Source organism: Lathamus discolor, chromosome 6 (assembly GCF_037157495.1).
Source record: "Lathamus discolor isolate bLatDis1 chromosome 6, bLatDis1.hap1, whole genome shotgun sequence".
Lineage (NCBI taxonomy): Eukaryota > Metazoa > Chordata > Aves > Psittaciformes > Psittacidae > Lathamus > Lathamus discolor.
Window position 1 is genome coordinate 88,431,310 of NC_088889.1, and position 23,969 is coordinate 88,455,278.

Genomic DNA, 23,969 nt, shown 5'->3' on the forward strand with positions numbered 1-23,969 from the left:
TGGGGCAGGGCCACTTGGGTTTAAACCGTTTGGAGGAGTCCCTGTGCCAGCAGCGTGGGGGAGCGCAGAGTCCCTTATACATTGAAGGGAGATGGCTCCATCACTCATGAACCCTCCTGGACAAGCTGTCTCCAGAGGCACAAACCCCAGCCCCCGGCGCTCCCAGCACAGTCGGGATAACTTTTCAGGGCCAAGTCCTTGATTTTGATCCACTCTCCAGACATTCCCTGTTCAGTTGCCTTATTTTGCCTGTAATTTATATTCCCTCCTGACTAGCTGCTCCCTGTATCTGTCAGCCCGTGACTCCTCTTGCTCTGACATGGTCTCCTGCCCTGTCCTGCAAGTTGAGGACCCCCAAGAACATCTTCACCCCAAGGCACAAAGCCACTGCCCTCCGCAGCGGGCTTCCCGTACAGGCTGTGCCCAGGAGCAGAGCCTGCCGCCCCGTCTGCTGCGCCCTGGGGACCTCCGGTGGCACAAAGCAGCACTGCAGAGGCTCCGGCAGCGGGGAACCGTGCTGTTTGACCGTCGAAGGTCCGCGGGGACCGCGACACTGTCGCAGCGGTCCCGGCTGCGGGCAGCGGGGACATGCCCGCGCTGGGGCGCGCCTGAGTCTCCCATCCAGCCGCAGACCCCTGCGGGCCCTGCTTAGCTTCAGAACGATGCTCCTCCCCTTTCCCCCTCCTCCACCGCTCTCAACCAAGTTGCGCGCCACCACCCGAGCGCATGCGCGTCCCTTCCCACTACCGCAGGGCGGGGCGAGCGCGGCGGCAGTACGGTGGCCGGCTGGGGCCGGCGGGGCGCAGGACTGCACATGCGCAAGGGCCGCTTCGCCCGCCTGCCCGCAGCGTAAACAAGGGGCCGGCGGGGATGAAGAGGCCGCGGGTCCGCCGGGGTTGAGGGTCCGCTGCCGGACGGAGGCGTTCCCCCCCCCCGCCGGACGGGGGTGGCGAGGGCCGGCCCGCCATGAACTTGGCCAGTCAGAGCGGCGACGCCGGCAGCGGCCATCTGCTCTTCGCCAACTTCAACCAGGACAACACGTAAGGGGGCGGCGCCCGGGCCTGAGGTGGAGGGAGCCCGGCCCTGAGGGGGGGACCCCGGGGGGCTGCTGAGGTGGAGGGGGTCGTGGTGGGGTCCCCCCTCCGGTGCTTCCCCTTCCGCCACAGAGCGGGTCCCGCTGGAGCGAGGAGCGGTGGCAGCAGCCCTCCCCGGCCGTGCGTGTGGAGCTGAGGGGTGTGAGGCCGCGCTCGCAGAGGGGTAATGGGCTGCCTGAGCGGGTTGCCTTTTCTGCAGCCCCGGGGGTTGCCCTGGGGGGTTCTTCCTTCTTGTGCGTGCTCGCTGTTGCTTTGGGGAAGGGAGGAAGGAAGGGAGGGAGGGAGGGCTGATTCTCCTTGATGGTGCCCAAGCTTTTAGGAGGACCCAAGCATTAAGACCCAGGTCTTCCAGGAGGTGCAGAGATTTCATCTCAAGGCTCATTATGGTTGTCTTTTCATACAGCTTTCTTTTGTTTTCCCCTGTTGTCTGTGTTGTAAGCAATATAGAATCATAGCATGGTTTGGGTTGAAGGGACCTTAAAGCTCATCCAGTCCCAACCCTGGCCCACAGGCAGGGACATCTTCCACTAGACCAGGTTGCTCCAAGCCCTGTCCAGCTTGGCCTTGAACACTGTCAGGAATGGGGTAGGTTTCAAGGTATTTTATGAGTCTGTGCTTGTTTTGGCTTTGAAAAAGAAGCCCTTCTCATATAGTGCTTGAAATTGCACTTATTTGTGTTTCAGCTCTAGAAATAGTCAGATCTTTCATGCTGCACGTCTTGGAAGTCATTTAACTGTAGCAGCGTATTTAGCTTAATTAGCACATTAATTTTAAATGAGGTATTAAAGCTCATTGTTTTTCAGTTCAAGAAATCACTTATAGTTGGAACTGGAGCCCTGAAGATCCTTTAAAGAAGGATTTGACCGTCTTAAATACCTAAGAGATGAAACGGGGGGCCAATAACCGAAAGAACTTGTACTTGAGAAAGGAGGAGATTTGTTTTAGGAAGTGAGTAAGAGGAAATGATCTCAGGTTGGCATCACAGAGCATAATCCACATGTGTGGTGGTGGTTTCTTTCAACAACTCGTTGGCTTTACAAGAAACAGTATCTTGTCCTCACAAGAGAGATCTCTTGACTGTCTTCGGGACGTACTGTGTTACGTGGGGACTGTGAAGGTGAGAAGGTTATCTGTGGTGGCTGCCAAGATCAAGGAGGAAGGTCACATCACAGAAGGAAATATTCTGTTTGCTTTTGTAGGTTTTGTTGAGGTGAAGAGATGAACAAGTGGAGCTGGATAGACTTGAGACGAGACACTTTAACAGTAAATAACTTACGATAAAGGATGGGGGGGAGGCAGTAGTCTTCTGTGTGTTTGTAAGTAGATCATTATCCATATATTGATTCCAGCCAAAGACTTTTGAGGTTTTTTCATTAAGTACCATATGGAGGTCACGCTGCCATTGTCTGTATAAAACAAGCCCATGTTTTGCTTAGATACCATCCATTTTTAACCTGTTACTAGCTAAAACAAGTCATAAAACGAGGAAATCTCTCACCTTTCTTTTGCAGTTCATGAAGGTCATTATATGAGGTTTCAAAGTTCAAATGTGCTGTCCAACACTGTGATCTGGAAGTTTTAGTGTTTCTCCTTCTTTAAAGCAGCTGCCTATTTTCAGTTGCACCTTAGCTTTGTGGAGAGCTGTGTATCTTTAAAGATCACTGAGTTGTGACAAAAGAACCCCAAGAACTTCTATAGGACAAGAGAGCTGCAGGCTTGACTTGAGAACAAACCCGAGACAGAAGTAAAAAGAAAGTAAATGTAACAAGTTTATTTGTATAAGCTCTTTAGCTTGTATAGCTTGACATCCTTCCTCAAGGACAAGTGTGATTCCTTTTTTAGGGAGGGGGAAAGGAGCAACTGGATAATGATTTCTTTCCTCAACTTTGTATGTTACTTTTTCCATGTAATTTTTGTGACTATCCAAAGAGTATTCTTCGATTTCTGTGCTACAGCTGATTATTTTATTTATTTGGCATTCGCATGCCCATTGTGCAGGTAGATCTTATTAAATATTATTTGTATATGTAAATAACTTAGTGATTAGCTGATGAGAATTTTGGTGCTGTCTCTTTATGTGATCCAGACCTGGCCCGTATATATCTTTGCAGTTCAAAGCCTTGGGATAGTAGGTCTTTTGTGTCACTTTTGAATACTTCTGCATTTTCAGATTCCCATCATAGAAATATCATAAATATATAAAGGTTCCTGTCCATATTTTTATCTGAAAATCAGGAGAATAATTTAAAAGGCTACTTACTTGGAGACAAATGAACTGGCTGGCTGGTGTCAAATAAGTATCCCTTCTTTCTAATAGTGGCTCAAAGAAATCTCTGTAAGGAAAGTAGTAAGAATAAAACAAGTCTTGCAGACGTGTTAGTGAGCAGCTTCTTACCCAAACACTTGCCTGATGTGGTAAGTGACCCAAATAACCACATTGCATTTTAGTTTTTAAACTGTGTAGAACTTAGTGACTGTGTAAGTTCTTTAAACTGAAGTTTATTCTTTTTTCCCCACCCATGATCTCTGTTAGTTTCATGTTTGAATAGAGAAGCAAGAAGTGGACTCCTTGTTTATTAGTATACTGCTGTATATATCTAGAAGATCACTATTCACCAAGTGACAAGAGCTGCAAAGAACTTACCAGGAATGAATTACTTTCCATGCTAGGCCTCAGAAAGCTTACTTATTTTCACCTTAAATTACAAGCAACAAGTCTTTCTCCAGGCAGGCAAGGTAAACACATGCATATTCTTTCAGCCAGTATATGAAGGACAAGCTTTGTTTATGTTTTCCCAGTCAGTAGAGCTCACATCATGCTTTAAGGTGTGCTTCAGTAATTAGAGGAATTGCTGACAGACAAAACTGAAAAACAAATGACCTGGGTGCATTGTTGTTATTGCATTTAAAGCTTTTACCTTCAACTTAACAAGGTGCTGGTTACACTCAGGCTCAAGTGTGTCTTGCTTACCTAGGCAGCAGTGCCAATGGCCTTGTACTTGTTGCTGGTAAAAATAGGTATTGAGCTAATATGTCCTTGGGTTTATGAAGGGTTGGTAATTAATTATTGTCTCTCGTAGGAAGGACGTGAGCTTCATGGTGGCTTTTAGTCTTGGGAAATTGGATTGGTGGTAGTGAGAAGAATGTTGTCAGCATAAGAGTTGCTGTTGCTTTTCCCCTAGTTTTTAGCTGTTTTGTTTTTCCCAGACTTAACTTTTCCTTATTAATATTCATTCATGGATGCTTTATGTAGTGACATTGTCTCTTGGAAATACTATCTACATTATTGCAAGTGTTGTCTTGCCTCTTTATTCCATATTGCCTTAAGCTTTATTTACATGGGAGCTTTGAATTATTGGCTGGAACTGGAACTCTGCCTGAAAACACTCCACCTATAATGTAGGAGAAGCAGTTGGTTTGTGGCTTCTCTTTGATATGATATGTTTTCATTAAGTAAAAACATAGAGAAGGTCATTTTCAGAAGACGTTAATGTGCTTGGTTTGGTCCTGGACCTTTTCCCCAGTGAATCAGTCATTGCACAACTCGTTGTGACTGGCACTGTCTGGAGGAAGCTTCAGCTTGCAGATGAAAGTGAAATAACTAATCTGAATTTGAGTGCCAGCAAAACCATGCAGTGGAAGGTTGTGGGTGATCTCAGTGTTTTAGCAGTTGGAAGCCTTTAACAATAGATGCTTGGTAAGAAGTACAGCTTAAGCCTGAGTGTTCTTTGTATTGCTTCTGGGAGAACTGCTAAAACTGAGCACAGATACATTTATTGAAAAACAAACTCACCTTAAACTCCTGCAAGCTCTAAAACCCATAAGGAAAATAAGTAATGTAATAGAAGCTTGTAACTTCTGTGAAGGATAACTTCAAGATCTCAAAGCTTGTATCTGTCTATAAAATAGGTAGAACTTTCAGTCTCTAAGTTGTTACACAAATACTCCCAGAGAAATGCCTTTGGAAAAACTTAATTTCTATGGTGTTCAGATTCAATTTGCAGAAACCCCCAAAACCTGCTTGTGAAATAATGCAAGTCAACAGACTAATAAGTGATTGTGTGACTGCACATGGAAACAAAATAATTGCTGTAGTTTTGAAAACAGATTCCTGATGAAAGGACAAAAGGGAGCCTTGCATTTGGACTTGCAGTGAAACACTGGTGTATGCCTTATTTGCAGGGTTGCCTTTAGTCTCTGCTTTTGTGTGTGTATGGAGTTATGTCTGACAGATATCAGTCCATATATGTTATTTCTGATCTAATTCTACTTTATTTTTTCCAACTAAATCAGTTTTGTTCTGTGTTCTGAGCAAATGCTTATAGCTTTAAAGTTGTATAGCATGCTTCATGTTGCAGAAGTTCTAGTTCCCTTACTATGTGGTGTTTGTATCTCTAGTAAACTGCTTGGGGTGAAACGAACAAGGGTTAGCTGCTGAGCATTCACTCCTCTCACTTTGTTTCTAGGTTCAAGTGTTACCCATGATCCTTGAGGACAGGAGAGCTTGCAGGCTTTAAAGCTGGACACACAAAAAGGAAGGAAAGAGGGATCACGTAGCTGTTGTGCTCAGGAAGGATAGCAGAGAGAAGGAATTGTATGCCGTGCACTCGCTGGTGTTGCAGTGGAGGTAGCAGCTGAAGTGGGCTTGCCAGAGGAACTGTTCCTCAGCCAGCAGCTATTTAGACAGAAGTTTGGCCTGAGAGTGCTAATATTTCTTGGATTATGAACTTTATTGTCCCAGCCTATTGCTGCATGTAAAGTGAGGAGCAAGTGTGGTCTCCTTTTGCTGCAGCACATTTCAGTTTGTGTTGGTTTTCTTTTAAAACAGGAAAATCCCCTGTGGGTTGTCGGTGTTGCTGACAAATCTGTTGAACATGGGGTTTTTTTTGTGTCTAGATCTAGCCCAAAATAATGATGTTCCTGACCTTTTGATCAAAACATGTCTGTGAGATGTTACAGCTTTGCTTTTGACAGACATTTGGGAGGGGGAAATAAAGCAAAGTAAGTTTCCTTAGTAATTCTTATGTCATTTCATTCATTTCTTTTATTATTCCACCCCACATCGTAAGCCTTTGTTCGCAAAAAGTTTTGTCTTTGGAAATTTACATTGGTTTTGAAATGGAGTATTGGTATAATGAGACTGTATCATAATGAAGGTAGGTTTAATTAACCAGTTATTTAAAATAGGAATGGCTTCTGTTTATACTGCAGCTGATTTTTGATCTTTGAGAGAGATGCCCTTAGTAGGATCTTCCTGATTAATGTAGAATATTTCTGAGTAATAGTTTGTCTTCTATGGTACAGAAAAGGAAAAACTGGTTTTCTTCCTTCTGTATGTATATTAAAGAAGCAAAAGAAAAACCTTTATGATTCTAACCCATCTGAAAAGACTTCTTTCTAAAGAGCCAGAGAGTGAACCAGCTGATTTCCCACTCTAGGTGAGTGCACTTACAGTGAATGTCAGCATCTTGAAATGAGTGTGTGAACTATCTCATACCACCGTTTGCTTGATGAGGTTAGTTTTAATTATTTATGACAGCCACTCTTGAAAATGCTCTGAAGATTTATGTAGCCTTGGATCAGGCAGCAGTATTATCTTTGAAAGAAGGGGGTGAACACAGTTGCATAAATCATGGCCGTATTGGTCATTTTGTACTGAGTAGACAACGTTGATGATGAAATCACTCAAAAGTCTGCAATCTGAGGTGTGTAATAGAGGCTCCACATAGTAGAGCTAAAAAACCACCTGTGTGTAGCATAGAAAAAAGGTGAAATTTTTAATACTTTATTTTCAATTTCAGTCTCTCATCAGCTGCTGAAAAGTGGTGGTAACAAAACATAACACTCGCATTGTACAAGGAGCTTCTGAGAAACCACAATAGCTTTCTGTTGGTCCCTATCTGTTTGAGCAATAAGTGAATGGCCTATTGATCATATTTCTTCCCCCATATGGTTACACATGTTTTTAGAGGTGAGGTAATTTGGGCTAGATACTTGTTTTGTGGGTTTGGTCATTTAGATAGCTATCAGGCATCTTAAAGGCTTAAGTGTAATATCAATGCAGGGGAAGATGAGGGATTTAAATCACTATGGTTGTGCTGGTCTAACTCAGACTACTGAGTTCTCCTATTACATATAAAAAGCCTTTTTCCAGTAGTTTCATAAGAAGTAATTTGAGAGTATGTTGAAGAAAAGCCCTCCAAGATCAAGAATGCTGTTCTAGAAGAAAAATGGATTGTTTTGCACTTATGCTTGTATACTGCAATGGTTTGATTATAGTGGCTTGAGCTGGGCTGTGCAGACAAATGATTTGCGAATTCATCCCCTTGATCCTGAAAGAAATAACAAAAAGCAGTTGACATAGCTGGAAAGGTCCATTCTGCTGTTTTTTTGGCTTCTACTCAGGCTAGTAATTTTTATCATGTATGCAACTCGCTTTCACCAGTGTCTAAACCTTATTTAAATGAGCTATAGGTAGTCAGTAAGGACAAGAAAACAGGGCTTCCTCACTGGTTTCAGTAATGCTGTCAGGAAAACAGTGATACAGCAGTATTGCTGTGTTTAAAGCTGTAAGTACAACACAGGATTCAATCTTGCTTAGTAATAACACTTGCAGGCAGAGCTGCTGCGTGGCATTCTCAGTGAGGAAATCATCCCATGTCTTTTGTAGATCGTTTATATTGCAAAGAGTCTTGTGACTCCCATTTATTTTTAACCTGGTTGAGTGCTTGTTTACCTTTGTGAAGTGACAGTTGTAATGCCGTCCTTTGTTAAACTTTCTTTTGAGGGAAGCAGTAGATGATCTTGATAAAGGTTTTTTCGGTTTCATAATTTTCTACAAAATTTGGATTTCTATTGAGCTGTACCGAAGTAGGTGAGGAAAAACACTGAAGCATCTTTGGCAACTCAACAGATAGAATCTGCTGAATGTACCAGATTTGTCTGAAGAAAAATGAAGTTCAGTATTCCAAAGGTGACTTAGAGGAGCATCAATAAAATCTTGTGTTATAGTTGCTTCTCTGTCTCTAAGCCTAATATGCTTTTTTAATATCTTGGTTATTGAATCTGAGGAGGTTTTCTTCTCTTGCCTGGATGTTGCATATTGTAATTTGAAGATTTAAACCTTCTCAAATACAATTTCTTAGCCAGACTGTGCCGGTTGTATTTTTTTTGTCTAGAAGAGAAAGTCACACCATCATAGAGAGGTTGATTTTATAGCTTGGGATCTTTTTTTCAGAGGGAAGATCGTGTGAGGAACAGTTTTTAATCATCTAGGTACCCAGAAATTTAAAAAGGGGCTCACTTTGGAGCCATGAGAGGAAAATACAGAAAGAACAAAAAATCTAGGAATCTGTGTTGTATTCTAAATGCAGAAGTAGTTGTCAGTGCATCTGAAGTAGAGAATCATCTTGCTGAGTTCAAAAGGGCATTTTGGCAGGGTTGGGTTTGAGCCTTGTAGTGAATGACTCGCCACAGTTTGGCAGATCGAAGCACATTTATCGGGATTTAATTAGTTTTACTCCATGTATCCTGGCAGGAAGAAGTGTATGCGCTATAAGCACGGTAATACGCTTCTGCACAAGTGTATTGACTGTTAATTTTCTTTTTCTGTGGCGTAAAAATCATCCTCTGCATGGGGAGAGGAAAATAAGAACATGCCATTGTCTGCTGCCTTGATGTGTAAAGACCTGCAAGACAAGCCTAAAGGTTTTTCTAGCATAAAATTGAAGACCTGTCTTTGACTCTGACTGGAAAAGCAATTAAATAGTCTGTGAGCTAAGTGTGAAAAATGAGTAATGGAGGAGAGAAGGGTTTGTAGTCAGGTTTTGAATGTTCTGCTATTGTTAAAATCTGTTTAACGTCAGTGAATAGCATTCTTAAGAGGGTGCCTCTGATCAAAGATTCAGTGTAAGTATTTGTAAGGCTGAGACCTGCCAGTGTGCTTTGGAGGTGCTAGAGTATCATCAAATAAAACCAGAGAAAATTAGAGTTGGCGGTCTCTAATTCCTTTTTATTGTTATTATTTTTAATATGAAAGCTCTTTTTGGGGTGCTTGGGGCAGATTACAGTGTAAGGAGCAAAAATTCCCAGACAGCCTCAGTGTAAAAGGTCTTTGAGGTCACCTCTAATGATGAGCCAATGATGTAATGGGTTTGCATTACATTATTCAAGTAATCATCTTTCCTCCACCCTAAAGCTTTTAGGTTGTATGGAGAAGTCACTGGTATGAATTGGGCAGCAGGCTTCTGTTAAGCTATGAACTCTCATTTCATTAAATATGAAGCAGGATTCCACACCTGGGGGAATTCTGAAGCTGCTGGGTATTTTCAGAGCTGAGGAAGCTGCTTGTGTCTTTCGAGGCTTTTTTGGTCAAGCTTTTTATTGCTTTGCTTGCTGAACTAACCCAAGTGGAGTTTTAGAATAGGGTAAGAATCTGTCCAAGGGTAATCACAGCTGATTTAATTGATGTTCCTGACCGGCTTGTTTCTTTTCCAGATCCCTTGCAGTTGGCAGTAAATCAGGCTACAAATTCTTCTCCCTTTCTTCTGTGGACAAATTAGAGCAGATCTATGAATGCAGTGAGTATCTTGTTTTCTTTTTCTCTTTTTATCCCCTCAATTGGCTTAATTTGGGAAGAATAGGACACCTTTCATTTTTTCACAGGTTGCTTGAAATTGACATAAAAGGAACCTTTAAGTGTGTGGTGAAATACCACACAAAACAATTGAATGCTGGCAGGGTAAAACTGTGTATCAGTGTTCTGTATTTAAATTTAGCTGTTATGTTGTCAGATTTGATATTAGCTATGAGGTGAGCTCTTTGCTTTGCTCATGCTGTGTCCCATAGCCAGGTTATATAGCAGTGTGGCATTTAAAATACTTGTGTGAGAAGTGTGTCTTTTGGGTCTTTATACTGGCTATTAGGGCAGGCAACCACTAATACACTTTCATCACATAAGCAAACAAAGCCTTGATTATCCTTAATCCTAATATTTGCTGTTAGACAAATACTTTTTAACATGATACTTGCAGATTTACTTGTCCAAAAAGGTGAATAATCCAAATTCCCATAACTTCTCAGTACTCATCACAGTTGAGTAGGATATGAGGTGAAACAGAGGGAAGCTTGGGGAGAGGAGAAGTGGTATCCCCTGTTTTGTCAGGACTTCAGACTTCCCTTTTTTGAGGTGCTAAGAAGTAAACTATGAACACTATGTGTAAACCCCATGTGAACAGATGGTACCAATAGCTATGAGGTCAGCACTTATGGTTGGATCCTGGTGTGCCATGCTATACAAGAGAGTTCAGCCTCTGTTCCCTAAGTGACCTGACCCTGTGGCATCTTAAGTTTGAAAATGGTGTATGATTCAGATCGCCTATTACCTGTGGTGACAGCCCCATTCTGTATACAGTCAATGGAGAGAAGTAATTGTGAGGTTCAAATTAGGCAGCTGTGGTCAGCTTAAGCTGTGTTGCAGCCTGTTTGAGTCATGGTCTGGTTGTACTGGTTAATGGATGGCTTGAATTGCATTTTATGCCATTGAGTTGGTACCTGACCTCTGTAGTATGTGAGGCACTTACAATATCTCGACTGATATCACCTCAGGGGACCCAGTGAAGATGACTCCTGTTACACGAGACACTGACTGAACATATTGAAAGAGACTGGACTGAACTGTGTGGGACTGCTGCTTCTAGGTAGTCCTTGAAATTAAAAATACAGATTGGATCAAGTGCCTTGCTCAGAAAACCTTGACATGAACTGATAAAGCAGCTGGGATTGGCATTTAGACTGGCTGGTTCCAATCTTCAGACTGTTCTGGGATGCCTGTGTTGGCTTAACCTCATGAATATTGTGAAGTTTCTTCCATGAGTGTTAAGTCTGTAAATACAGAGCATAGCGTGAGCTAACATTTAGCAGAAACTCTGGCAATTTGACCTGTGTAAGGCAAACTTTGCTCGTGGGATATGTAATATCTGCAGCAAATCTAGGTATTTGAGACCTTCATATTTGGTTTTATATGCAGTTAAACAAGGGGTATATATGCAGTTAGACAAGGGGTAACGGGTTAAAACTTAAACAGGGGAAGTTTAGGTTGGATATAAGGAGGAAATTCTTTCCTGTTAGGGTGGTGAGGCACTGGAATCGGTTGCCCAGGGAGGTTGTGAGTGCTCCATCCCTGGCAGTGTTCAAGGCCAGGTTGGATGAAGCCTTGTGTTGGATGGTTTAGTGAGAGGTGTCCCTGTCCGTGGCAGGGGGGTTGGAACTAGATGATCTTGAGGTCCTTTCCAACCCTAACCATTCTATGATTCTATGAAATGATTTTCAGCCTTGGGCTTGCAAGCACGGGGGGCTTCCTGTCTATTGGTACCTCCTTTTTGCAAGGAAAGGTATCTTTGAGGTCTCCCAGACATGTGCCACCTCCTCGCAGTTTAGTTTAAGACTTTGCATTAATTTGAGTGAGCACTTTTAAGGTCTCCTCCTTCTCTTCTGTAAGAATGATCTGCAAGTTCTTGTGTAGGTGTACTACAGAATACTCCCCAGCTCTCTTGTGTTTGAGAGGTCAGCTGAAAAGCCTGGGAGGTTTCTTTGCTCCCATCACTGACTTCTACTGTGACTGTACAAAATCACCTAACTCTGTGCTCGGTCTTGATCCCCCTGGGAAAATAAGTATTAGATTGGAGGGTGCTTTAAGGCTTAATAAATGCTGATAACGTGCTTCGTGTTCTTGGGTTTAAAATGGAATGAAAGCACAGCTGATCATAATCTGGCTGGTTCTAACCAGTTCTGGTCTGTGATGCTGCATATTTGTGTTTATGATACTGTAATCTTGTTATGTATTTGCTTGTTTTCCCCTCACTGCTGATACTTACATTGTTCTGCAGTTCTTTTTGTTCTTACTGTATTTTGAATTGGAGTTTCTGGCAAGGCTCAATTGTGTAGCATAAAGGAGAAAACACAAATAGAGAAGCCCCTGTGACTAGCAGCATTACTGTAGGACTTAACTAGTGTTTCTGAGCATATGATTACTTCAGGTCAGCTGAAGGTAGGATGTGCAGTATAGCCTGGTGCTCTACTTCAGTGGTTGCTTGTGAGAGAGCATACATGACTTGGCAGTTGTAAAGAGATTTTTATCACTTCTTCCTGTTAGGGAACACAAAGGAACAGAGGTGCACCCTGTATTTTAAGTTAATTTAAATTAAAAGCCCATCACTAAGCCTTTCTCTAAAGGTAACTTTATTATAGTTGTGAGAGTGGAGGATAGTCTATACCTTCTTAAGCATTTTCCTTGTTGAAAGTGTTTTCTTCTCTCTGTGACTGCTTAGTTCTTGACAGTGCTCTTCCCTGTATGCCTTCCCTGCTGCCTATGCTTCCCATCAGTGCAGTGTAGGACAATGCTTTTCCATCTGAATCTGCTGCTATTCCTCTTCTGAAATACTAGTTCTCCTGCCTGGGAGAGTAATAAAGCACAGAAGCTGTGTCTTAACACACAGTTTCCCCTGAATAGGAAAGAAGCTGTGCTCACCCAGGAGCAGGGAGCAGTCAGACTGGTTTCTTGATGTCTGTGTGCTGCTCTTCTAACTCTTTACAAGAGATGCCTTCATTATGAAGGACTCCAGGCTTCCATGGAAAGATAACCTATACTGTAAAACATCTGAGAATCTTCTATGTTACTGGTCTGATTCAAAGAACACGGATCTCTGTGTTTGAAAGTGAGCTAATTGAAGCAGATTTCTGTTACTCATGTGTTGTGTGTGGCATCAGCAAAATGGAAAACAGTTCCTGGAAAACAAAGTCATTGCTAAAATGCATTATCCCTGTTGGATGAGGAAATTGAATTTTCAAAGCCTCGGTAAGCTGTTTTGTCTCCTCTGGAAAAGTACCATATTAAATAGGAGATTTAGATAAAAGTCAATTATGTAGCATAGAATGCTGCAAATGTTTATTATAAGCCTGCTCCTTTTCCATAAGGAGTCTATTTCTCTCTCTCAAGAGAACATAGAGCATTAAATATTTTCTGTTCTTCTTGAAATAACTGCCCAGAAAAAGCCACTTTCAAAGCAGATATGTCACACAGCAGTGACTTTGTCATGCACTGAGAATGCTGGACAGGACTGTCTTCAGGGAATTTCTGTCAGTGGTGATGAGAACAGTGCCAACTAATTATTTAATGTGTCTCTTGGCCAAAACAGAAGCCTTCAGAAGTAAGCTTGCTCTTTTTTTATGGTAGTTTTATCGTTTGGAGCGTGTTAAGCATTGAGCTAATCCAGATACTGATTTAGGCAAACTTGGTTGTTTTGATGGATGAAGGCCAAAGGCTCAAGTCATTTGTTTTGATTCAGTTCTGTAATGGAGGGGTAAGTATAGCCAGTAGCTGAGAGAGAGCTGCAGAGAGTGGTAATGCTCTTCTCCAGCTTTCTGCTACTGTGAAGACTATATCCACTATGTCCCTGGGGCTTTTGGAGAGGGAGCTTCAGGGGATGGGAGGCGGAAGCACACATGCCAGAGTGACTGGTGGTGGGACATGCACACCTACTGTACTATAATCCAATACTGCACTATAATTGAAAGCTCTAAAAGTGCTGCTTTGCCAGAAATCCTGGATTCCCCTCCCTCCTGCTGTCTTCTCCACACTTTGAATATGGTGACTTGTGTTCCTCCTTTGGCTCCAGTGCCCCATAGTAGAACACTTGACAAAAGTAACTCTGTTTTCTGGCTATGCGGACACGCTGGGCTTGGATGATTCCTTTTGTGTAGATTGCTTTTAGGGACTGTCAGGTAAAAGGTAGTTTGTGTAAAAATGCTGGTAAGAGGCTGAAGCAATCTTTAGCAAATGGGTTTACCAGCTTCTTTGAGTACAAGAAGACGAGGTGTGTAGAAACTCCAAGGTGCTTGGTCATCAAAAATCTAAAGTATAGTATAGCTTTAAAAACAAAACACACGTACCAAAAAACCCTGAAGCCCAAGTAACCCCTTTGCTTTCCTAGATTTCTGCAGAGGGAAGAGAAGATTGAAAAATTCTGGAATTTGACAGTTTTTTGTATTTCTGGCATTTTTTCCTGTTGTATCTTGGGTGGGAGCAGTAGGTGCTCTGTTCTGAAGCATAAACTGGCACGAAATCATGGGGTGGGGGGAGGAAACCTTTGTAAATTGTCATTCAGTATAGATTTTCTGCTTTATAAGCCTGTCCTGCACCCCAGCTCAACTGTGAGCTGCTGTGGTAGAATGTTTGCGGTGTTAGACTGTGTTTTCTTAGTATTTCCTGTTGATGTACATAATTCATCTTCCCTGAAATCTCCCTCTGTTTTCCCCTTGCTATTGTGATTCCTTAGCTGACACAGAAGATGTGTGCATTGTGGAGAGGCTCTTCTCCAGTAGTCTGGTGGCCATAGTTAGCCTTAAAGCTCCACGCAAGCTCAAAGTTTGTCACTTTAAGAAGGGGACAGAGATTTGCAACTACAGTTACTCCAACACCATCTTGGCTGTCAAACTCAATAGACAGGTGAGTAGTAATTTTGACTAGATGAAAATATAAGAAGGGGTTGTGACTCTTACTCTGGTATGTCTGTTGATTGATGTTCTTTGCTTTGGTGGCAGAATTGCTGTTTGACATTAACTTGCACTTTCGCAACTGTAGCTTCTGTATGGCACCTTGGTGCTCATATTTAAGTAGTTTTGGTTCTATGTGTATGTATTTACTTAGGAAAATGCCCTGACTAAGCTGGGCATGCATTGAGTAGGAGGTTGGGCTAGAGACCTCCTGAGGTCCCTCCCAGTGTGAATCATCCTGTGTCCTAAATGTGACACTGACAGTTTCAGTTCAGGCCTAAATTTAAAGTTCTGTGTTCACTTCTTATGTCTTTACAGTTTGCTGAATTACTTAAACATAAATAAAATCATTGAACTAGTGAAATTCTAGAGTATAGTACCAGGAACCATAGTTTGCTGTATTACTAAATCATTAGTAATACATCAGTCTGCAAATACAGACTTGTCTGTCTTCAAACAGCTCATTCAAAATAGAGAATGGCATCTCAAGAACATCTTCATAGTATTCATATCTGCCCCCAAATTTCAGGTGTGGGAGGATGGGGTTCCTGTTTAAAATAAGGGGAACAGTGGCTAATTTGATATCTGACATAGTGAGGTAGCATTAAATGAGTAACACCTTGTTAGTAATCCAGATGTAGTCTACAGAAGAGTACATGAGATGTTAAAGAACTTAAGCCCCCTCACAAATGATTAAGACATAGGCTCAATAAATGATTAAAAAAGATCTTGTATGGGTTTTTTTTCTGCTAACCCAAAGCAGAAATTTATTCTCACATGTGAATTTGCCCCTTGAAGGAAGGGAAATACATAAAGGCAGGTACAGAATAAGAATTAAATAGCTTTAAATGAAGGTTTCTGGCTTGCTGCCTTAAACTAATAATGTATTAAACTAGTAATGTAAATCATTTTCACTTAAATCAATTTGCACTACTGTGGCTGAGAGAAGTCAAGTGCACTGGTCAGTTCAAGTGACCAAGTGTAGTATTGCACTGTTGAAGCCTTGTTAAGAGGTGTATCTTGTGTGTCTTGTGTCAGACTTGTTTCTTCCCATCAGGTGGGTATAACTTTTTTCTCTGTTGGAAGGTGCCTACTGCATTTTTGGATACATTTTCTTTTAGGATTGATAAAGTAATATAAAGTCCTGTTTGATATCAGCTTTTCATCCTCTTTCCCGCGTCTAGAGGCTGATAGTATGTCTGGAAGAGTCTCTTTATATACACAACATACGAGACATGAAGGTACTACATACAATCAGGGAGACACCTCCCAATCCTGCAGGTAAGTGTGTTCTTAGAAGCCAGTAACTCTGAAAGGTCCATTCTGTGTCAACATAGGATGTTTCCTACAGGGAACTGTAGCATTGGTAATTCCACTTTCAAATAAAAGTAACAATTAAATACATGAGTGCTGTCTTAAAGCCTACCCATTTAATCCAGGTGAGGGTTTTGGGAACAAATAGCAAGCTCTGCCTTAAACTGCATCCTCTCAGTAGACGGATGTGTTAAAAAGAAGCAGTAGAGCTACAAACTAGATTTTGCTAGCACTTAGTTAAAGACTTTGCAAGTTAATGTTTTAGGAGGCATGGCAGACATGGAAAATTCTACTGCTTAATCAGTTGTAGCTTCCTTTTCTACTTTAACATAAATTAAAGCTTTAAATAGTTGAGTATGTTGCAGGTTGACTCAGAGATTATTTGTCCTTGGTCTGATTATTCTGATACCTTGTGAAGATAACTTGAGTTATCTTTGTAATATTCAGATGCAGAACCAGGAAGTTTTGCTGCCTAGGTCTTGGGATTTACCTCTTTCTAATTCTGTTCCTGCATCCCTTCTAGGGTTGTGTGCTTTATCAATAAACAATGATAACTGCTACCTGGCCTATCCAGGAAGTGCAACTATTGGAGAAGTACAAGTCTTTGATACTATCAATCTGGTAAGGATCTTTGTGAATGCTGTTTCCACCTCTAAAGATGCAGTTTGGGGAAATTATTACATTGCTCAAAGAGGAATTACTAGACGTTCAGGTTCCCCTGCATCAGTTTGCAGTGCCTCTTATAGCGAAGCTTCACACAACACTGGCAAGGAAAATAGATGTTAATATTAGATAGGGTGAGTAGAGTTGGGCACATGGGTAAAGTAATTTGTTTGAATTGCCTTTTAAGTATCCTTCTACTGCTTGTACTCTCTATGGACATGCTTCTATACACTTAGCAGATAGTAAAACGAACACTGAAGCTCTTTTCCATCAAGTGAGACCCATATTTGCCTTGAATGCTATTAAATATGCAGTCTTAAGCTGCTTTTAACCTGTACTGTACTAAGGTTATATTTTATTGATTCACTCCTGCAGAGAGCTGCTAATATGATCCCAGCTCATGATAGTCCCTTGGCTGCTTTGGCATTTGACGCGAGTGGTACTAAACTTGCCACTGCATCAGAAAAGGTAAAGTGGCTTTTTCTTGGCTTGTCAGCAGTGATAAAAACAAAATTTGCTTTGAAGCATTTTCAGTAGGTTTAACCACACACAATTCCATCCACAAGTGCCAAAAAAGAAGGCTTAGAGTTACAATGGCAAATCTTAGTTAAGAGCTGTTAATGATATTTGACACACTTTCCATGCTGTGAAATGCTGGATGATAATAAGATTATTTAAATAAACACATTTTAATCTGGTTGTAATCAGGCCAATCCTCTCTTTCTCCCTTCAGTGCAAGATGCTTATTAGAAATCAGTTGTCTTGGTTTGATGCTGTCTTCCTAATGAAAACAAGACCGTTAAAGTCAGAATAGAGAGAAATGTCTTGTCGGTCTTTGTCACACAATGAGACATTGTCAATCTAAATTGTATAAACTAGAAACTCTGAAGCTTCTGCTCTCTGAGTAATAAGCTTAGAATATAAAGGCGTAACTGATTGCATCTGATAAAGGCACAAAGACATCCAGGTGACTGTACTTGTGGTACTTGTCTAGTGGTGTTATTCTCATGATCAAATATGATAAGAAGGGCTGTGCTTGATGCATAGCTTGTTCTCTACATTAGAGAAACAACAAGAGGTGGGAGCTACTAATCTTCAAACACATCCTACGAACAAGCTCCATAAATAGTTCATGCTGGTATGTGGTGTGCATCGACAGCAGTAAGTTAACAGCAAAGTGGTTTGCTGCTTGTAGTTGCACCTGGCTCACTAGAGCTAATGTACTGTGAATGAACTTGAAATGAAATATGGTTTTTTGTCTTTACAGGGGACAGTAATTAGAGTGTTTTCCATTCCAGAAGGACAGAAACTCTTTGAATTCCGAAGGGGAGTGAAAAGGTAAAGTTCAGCTGAGCTAATTACCTGGAGCTCATTCCTTGTGGTAGACCTCCAGTATGTTCTGCAGCTGAGCTGACACCCTGATTCTTGCCTATTTCAATTTTCATTCATCCCTGCCTGTACACTTACTACAATTTCAGCTTGAATGTCATCCAGTTTCACCCCTTTGGACTTGACTGTTCCACAAAACAATCCTGTCAGCACTGTACTCCCTCTGTCTTTTAAAAACTTACTGGAGAGGGAACTTGTTTAAAGTGAATCTCCTTTTGTAAGCTGTATTGTATTCTCAAAGCAATTGGAGGTAGCACATCTAATGTTCTCACTCTCTTCTAAATCCTTGTGATCTTTGATAGCCAGTGTGAAATGGCACTATGATTTGTGGTGGTAGTAACTTTGTATGTCTACTGTACTTTATACAGAGGTAAGACTTAGTTCGTATTGTTACTATTTGACCCCATACCTGATATACATTAGAGAACATCATTAATGGGGATCTGGCTCTTGGAGTGCTTTAAGAAGGTATCAGAGAATTCAAAATGCTTATTGTGGAAATGTTCTTTTTTCTTATTTGTGAAGCAGTGGTGGCTGAGAAATCTGCTTAATTATTAAGCCACATACTTTGGCTTAATTGTGAGTCACCTGCCATCACTGACAGGAGAAGAGCAGCAGGTGAGTCTACCATACAGCTGCAGTTCCTCCTAGCTCTCAGTATGGCTATTGTGAACATAATGAAGCACCTTAGTGGTGAATGTGCAGAAAGGCTCCTACCTACCAAAATGGGGAAGTAATACTCTCAGTTAAGTCAATTCCCATGAGTTAGTAAACTTCTTACACCAGTTGGTAGAGTATTAGAGTGTCAAAGATACAATGCTTTGGTTTTCATCCCCCCCAGGTGTGTGAGCATCTGTTCGCTGGCTTTCAGCATGGATGGCATGTTTCTGTCTGCATCCAGTAACACAGAGACGGTGCATATCTTCAAACTTGAGACTGTGAAAGAAAAGTAAGTTTCAGAGATGCCTTAGATTTTGTAAGGAAAAGGCTATAGAAGTCCTTACACACAACACAGTGAGTATGGACAGACTTCTTCTGAATGCTTCCCTAAAGTAAAGGGCATAAGAAGTCACGCGTTAGCAACTGTAGCTGAGCTGTGGTACTGTTCTCCCAGTGAACAGAAGAGAATTTCTGCTGAAGACAAATTGGCCATTCGTTGGCAGAGGAATATGAAGCAGTTCTGCCTTTCGGTTACATTTGTGTTTCACCTCTGCTCATATCCATATGCTTTCCACCTGCTAATAGGGCTTTAAAAGGCACCAGGTTGTAAAATGTTCCTGTTTGATATGAGAGGACAGTCTGTCTTATGTTTCTGTGGAAGTTGTTGGAAACAGTGATTTGCTTAGTGATAAACAGGTGAGTAATACTGTGGTGTAGCACTTTTCAGTAGATCTTGCTCTTGTATAATGACCCTTATGAAATGCAGCTTTATAAGCAGAAGGGTCAGTTTACAATCAAACCTGCTTAAATAAGAGGCTGAGGTTATTGTAGGACACATTGTGCCCTGTCGCATAAATGGAGTGCATTAGCGTTCTTAAGGGTGTTTGTTATTTCTGAAGAGAAACAAATTGGTGCTTAATATCCTTAAAACCAGAGAAGTTTTATAGTATTTACACACCTTTAATGTGAACGCAAAGTTTTTCTTCTGATTTGCAGACCTCAGGAAGAGCCTACGACCTGGACAGGTTACTTTGGAAAAGTGCTGATGGCCTCCACGAGCTATCTGCCCTCTCAAGTAACAGAAATGTTCAACCAGGGTAGAGCCTTTGCTACAGTCCGCCTACCGTTCTGTGGGCACAAAAACATCTGTGCACTTGCCACGTGAGTAAAGAAATGGAACCTGCATTCACCACCCTCCTGGGTGCTTGGCTGTGTAGAAGCTGATGCTGTAGAACGTAACCTCATCTCCAGCAGAGTGGGTAGTACATGGAGCTATGGATAGCTGTAATCACTTCAAAACCTCTTGCGGTTTAAGAGCAGTGTATTAGAGCTAACACCTCACAGCCCTGATGGGAGGAGGAAAAGGCATAATGTATGGATGAGACTAGACTATTTCTAAGTGTTGTTTAAAGATGTCTTTTAATATTGAAAGAAGAATGTTGAGAGCAAACCCATAGGCTTCCAGCATTTGCTTGCATTTGTGCTGAGGGGGTGGATACTGTGTCTTGTGTTAGCGAACTGCAAAATCAGGCAATCCAGACCAACCATTAAAGAAGTCTTTGAAAGCAAGTTCATATTATTCTTATCTCTAAAACAGCATAGCACTCATTAAAGTTAATTTTGAGCACTCAATTAAATCTTTATTCTGTCTTCAACAAAGGCAGGTCCTATTTGGCACAGCTACAAAAGCAATAAGCTGAGTGGTAGTAAACTTATTTTGTGGGGGTTTTATTGTTTTTATGCTAAATTAACTTCATGGCCACGCTCTCACTTCTCTGAGCTCAAAGCACCCTTTAAGCAGTGATTAAGCCTTGTAACATTTCTGAAATAAGTAAATGCTTCCCATTGGAATATTTGTCTCTGGAATTGCACAAAGCTGGATAACAGCATGGTAACTTCTGAATCTGTTGTACTAGGTTATATAAGATGCTTGAGTCCTGTTAGCCCCAAAATGTGGTGATGCCTCTCTTATGTGCAGCTCTGTCCTAGGTGCTCTGTCTGTTACCACTTTTCTCTGTCTAGAAGCAAGAGTGTGTAAAATAATGACTTAAAATCATGGGAGGGGTGCAGAGTGTGCTTCCTGAAGTTCTTACTTGTCTGTTGCTCTCCCTTGAACCTTTCTAGAATCCAGAAGATCCCCCGTTTATTGGTGGGAGCTGCTGACGGATATCTCTACATGTACAACCTAGACCCCCAAGAAGGAGGAGAGTGCACACTAATGAAGCAGCACAAGTAAGTCCACATTAACTGAGTTCTGTTCTGTTCTTGGAACAGCTCATTTCTTTAATCTTTCCAGACCTCTGACATGAATGAGTAACTTCAGAATCCCCCTGAGCCTTCAGTCCTAGTGTCTGCTACGCTAAGCACCACTTTACCAGCAGAAACTTAACACTGTCTGATTGCATTGAAGGATCAATCGCTGTTAGCTCTGTGATCCTGTTTCCCCTTACTTGGCAGTTTGAGTTGAGTTACTTAAACAAGAACTTGAAACTACTGACTCCATCCTCTTCATCAATAAATCAAGTGGTTACACACATGAGAAGGAGATGTTACTGTGACTTCCCAGAGGGGAATCTGGCCTAAGAAATTATGTGTATCATTTCTCTACCGCTAACCTTATAAACCTCCTTGCATATAGGCCAGCCAACGATAATTCTATAGCAATACTGTAGAACATGTCTGGAAAATATGACAAGCTATTTCTCACAAGGTTTGGCAGGAAATGGTAGGGTAATATAGTTGGTTTACTTACATGATCAATTGTAGAATTAAAGCCAATAACTCATGATGATAATTCAGGTTTGCAGCTTTGGCCAATCTAATATTGGTCAAAAATCATACATTTATCTGAGCAATTTAAGGTATGATCTCTGGTTTCACTTACAGATGACATGAAGCCTCATAGAGGGAAGCTTTTATCAGGTTAATGTCTGAAATGCTCTAATAACTTCACTAGAGAGTTTTCTAGTATATGTGTATGAAGCAACCACCTCTGTTGTGGACAGAGATCAAAGGACAATCTATAACATTGCTGATTGGAACAGTAGCTATTTTATTTTAATCACACCCTATAGTTCTGAGTCTTTTTTTCACCCCTACCATCAGCTACTAGGATTCAGATCCTGATGCCATGTCAGAGGCAAGCATGTCACTGATAAGTCTTCAGTGTTAAAGTGTTGTCAGATGCCTTCTTGACAGGCCTCTGGAATGGAGAGACCAGGTGTCTCCTGTTTCATGTGTATATGTGGGTGGTTTTGCACGTCTAATGAGAGATTCTTCAGTAGCTGTCAACTGAAGCTGTATCATGCCCTAGCAGATCACCTCTGCAGCTGACCTCTCTCTGCTTGGTAGGCTTGATGGCAGCATGGAGCCAGCCAACGAAATCCTAGAGTCTGCATCCCACGACCGGCCGCTGGTAGCACAGACGTACAGTGCCGCTGTGACTAAAGGTACATATGTGCCTTCCTCACCCACAAGGCATGGTAAGGAGAAGGCTTGAAATGGGGCAGAGAGCATCTCTGTGTATTGCTTCATTCTAGATGGCTGCCTGAGCTCGTCTACTTCAACACATCATAACTATGTCTGATGTGAAGCGTTGGTGAGCAGTAGGAAAAGAGCACTCGTGATGTACAGTAGCCCATTATAGGTGGATCAGTCAGCTTTGCTACTTCCTGGGTAGAACTTTGATTTGGACTGTGATTGATTACTGTAGTGATAGTTGCAGTACTTGCCAAGCAGTTCTCGAGATGCCCCAACATGATTATTTCATACAAGAGTTTTGCACCCAGACCTTGTGCAAAGCATCTGAATTATAGACCCCTACCCCATTCTTCCTTATTTGAAAAGATTAAGCGTTCCTGTTGTTCCTTTATGGGAACAGTGACCCTTTAGCCTAAGTTGTTGCTTTATTAAATCAAGAGGATGAGAATTTTGGTTAATACTGCAGCTTTCCAAGTCAGTGGAGCTTTTACCATCTTTGTATGGCACTCAGGTTAGTTGCAGTTGCAGCTGTAATGCGTGAGTGGAGAGTAAGGAAAAACATGTTGCACACGTACAGGGTAGTTTAATTTTGATCATGAACCAGTTTTGGCTTGGGAAAGCACAGTCACGATAAAAGCAAACATAGGGTGGCAGTCAAACTGTTACAAGTCATGTCTGGTACTTCAACTCTAATCATTCATTTTGGATCCAAGCCTTAGTTTGTGCTGCTGATTCCCCCAACTTGTTCCTTTCTCTACAGCCTATACAGATGACCTGGGTGCTGTGGGTGGAGCTTGCCTGGAAGATGACACCAACTCGCTTAGATTGGATGAAGACAGTGAGCATCCCCCCATGATCCTTCGGACAGACTAAACCTGGACCTGTGAACTCACTCCTGAAGCAGAGAACACTGGCTTGATGTTTCTTGAGGAATCTCGTGTTATGCTGCTATGAACTTTGACATGAGCTGGGAGAGAGGATGGCAGACTCTTACTGTTTTAAGTCGTAGCTGTAGTTCTAATTCTATACAATTGGAAAAATATATGGTTTTCAATTCAGTGGCTTTTAATCTTGCTTATCTATTTTAGCTGTGTTTATTTTTTTTTGTTGCCAAAACCTGCTGTCTGTGCAGCCCTCAGAGCCTACTAGCTTTGCATGCGTTCATGTGCCAAGCAAGCATAGGAGGGGGAGAGAGAGAAGCCACTTTATAACAAACTCAAGTTTGTATTTTTTTTATATATGTATATAATATTTAGCTTATATAAGGAAGGAGTAGAGAAGTGGTTCTGGAAGCTGAGACTCAGTTCTGCACTGACAAAGGTCCAAATGGTTTCCTGTGCATGGGCTTGCAGGCATACCTAGTGACTGACATGCAACCTTTCAAATGCAATGGCCTGTTTTTGGGGGTTCTCCCTTCCCTTTCCTGGACCACTTTGTTAATTAAAATTCCTTCTGAATGTTGTGTATTTGTGGGACTGTTCTGTTTGTTGCAATGGAAAACTGGAAGTGTTTCCCTGCATAAGCATGTAGAATACAGAAAGTGCCTTTCCAGGGAAGAAAAGTAGTTGATGCAGGAAGAAGGCTAGAATGAAGGAGGAATTGCTAGAGACTCTTGTTTGTACACCTCTAGTGCTTTGGTGTCTGTAGCCCATACTGGCTGATAAGCTTGTGGGGGTGTTCTTTAGGGAAGGTTTGTTACTTTCTTTCTCTCCTCTAGATTGTCTTGTTTCCTTGGCAGAGTAGCAATAACCTTGGGGGTTTTATACTTTTTTTACCTTATCCAAAGCAAGGATTCTGTCAGGCTGGGGGAAAGCCCCT

At 41.7% G+C, this 23,969-nt stretch overlaps 1 protein-coding gene across 2 annotated transcripts; it reads left to right on the plus strand.

Annotated features, from left to right (window-relative positions):
- Positions 1-771: 771 nt before the first annotated feature.
- On the plus strand, positions 772-23,617 carry WIPI2 (WD repeat domain, phosphoinositide interacting 2). Of its 2 annotated transcripts, none has more exons than XM_065684570.1 (12): positions 772-1,040; positions 9,591-9,673; positions 14,429-14,598; positions 15,830-15,926; positions 16,483-16,580; positions 16,998-17,090; positions 17,890-17,960; positions 18,853-18,960; positions 19,668-19,832; positions 20,796-20,903; positions 22,023-22,153; positions 22,912-23,617. In XM_065684570.1, the coding sequence occupies exons 1-12, from the start codon at positions 967-969 to the stop codon at positions 23,022-23,024; spliced, it is 1,311 nt and encodes a 436-aa protein (XP_065540642.1). In that variant the 5' UTR covers positions 772-966; the 3' UTR covers positions 23,025-23,617. The 2 variants fall into 2 exon arrangements, with proteins under 2 accessions (XP_065540642.1, XP_065540643.1); XM_065684571.1 differs by having other exon boundaries at positions 22,023-22,120.
- Positions 23,618-23,969: the final 352 nt, after the last annotated feature.

Bases quoted from the DNA above. Each gene is read 5' to 3' on its own strand.
- WIPI2 (XM_065684570.1), top strand. From the start codon at position 967: ATGAACTTGGCCAGTCAGAGCGGCGACGCCGGCAGCGGCCATCTGCTC. The intron at 1,041-9,590 runs GTAAGGGGGCGG...TTTCTTTTCCAG, and splicing joins AACTTCAACCAGGACAACAC to ATCCCTTGCAGTTGGCAGTA. The intron at 14,599-15,829 runs GTGAGTAGTAAT...TCCCGCGTCTAG, and splicing joins CTGTCAAACTCAATAGACAG to AGGCTGATAGTATGTCTGGA.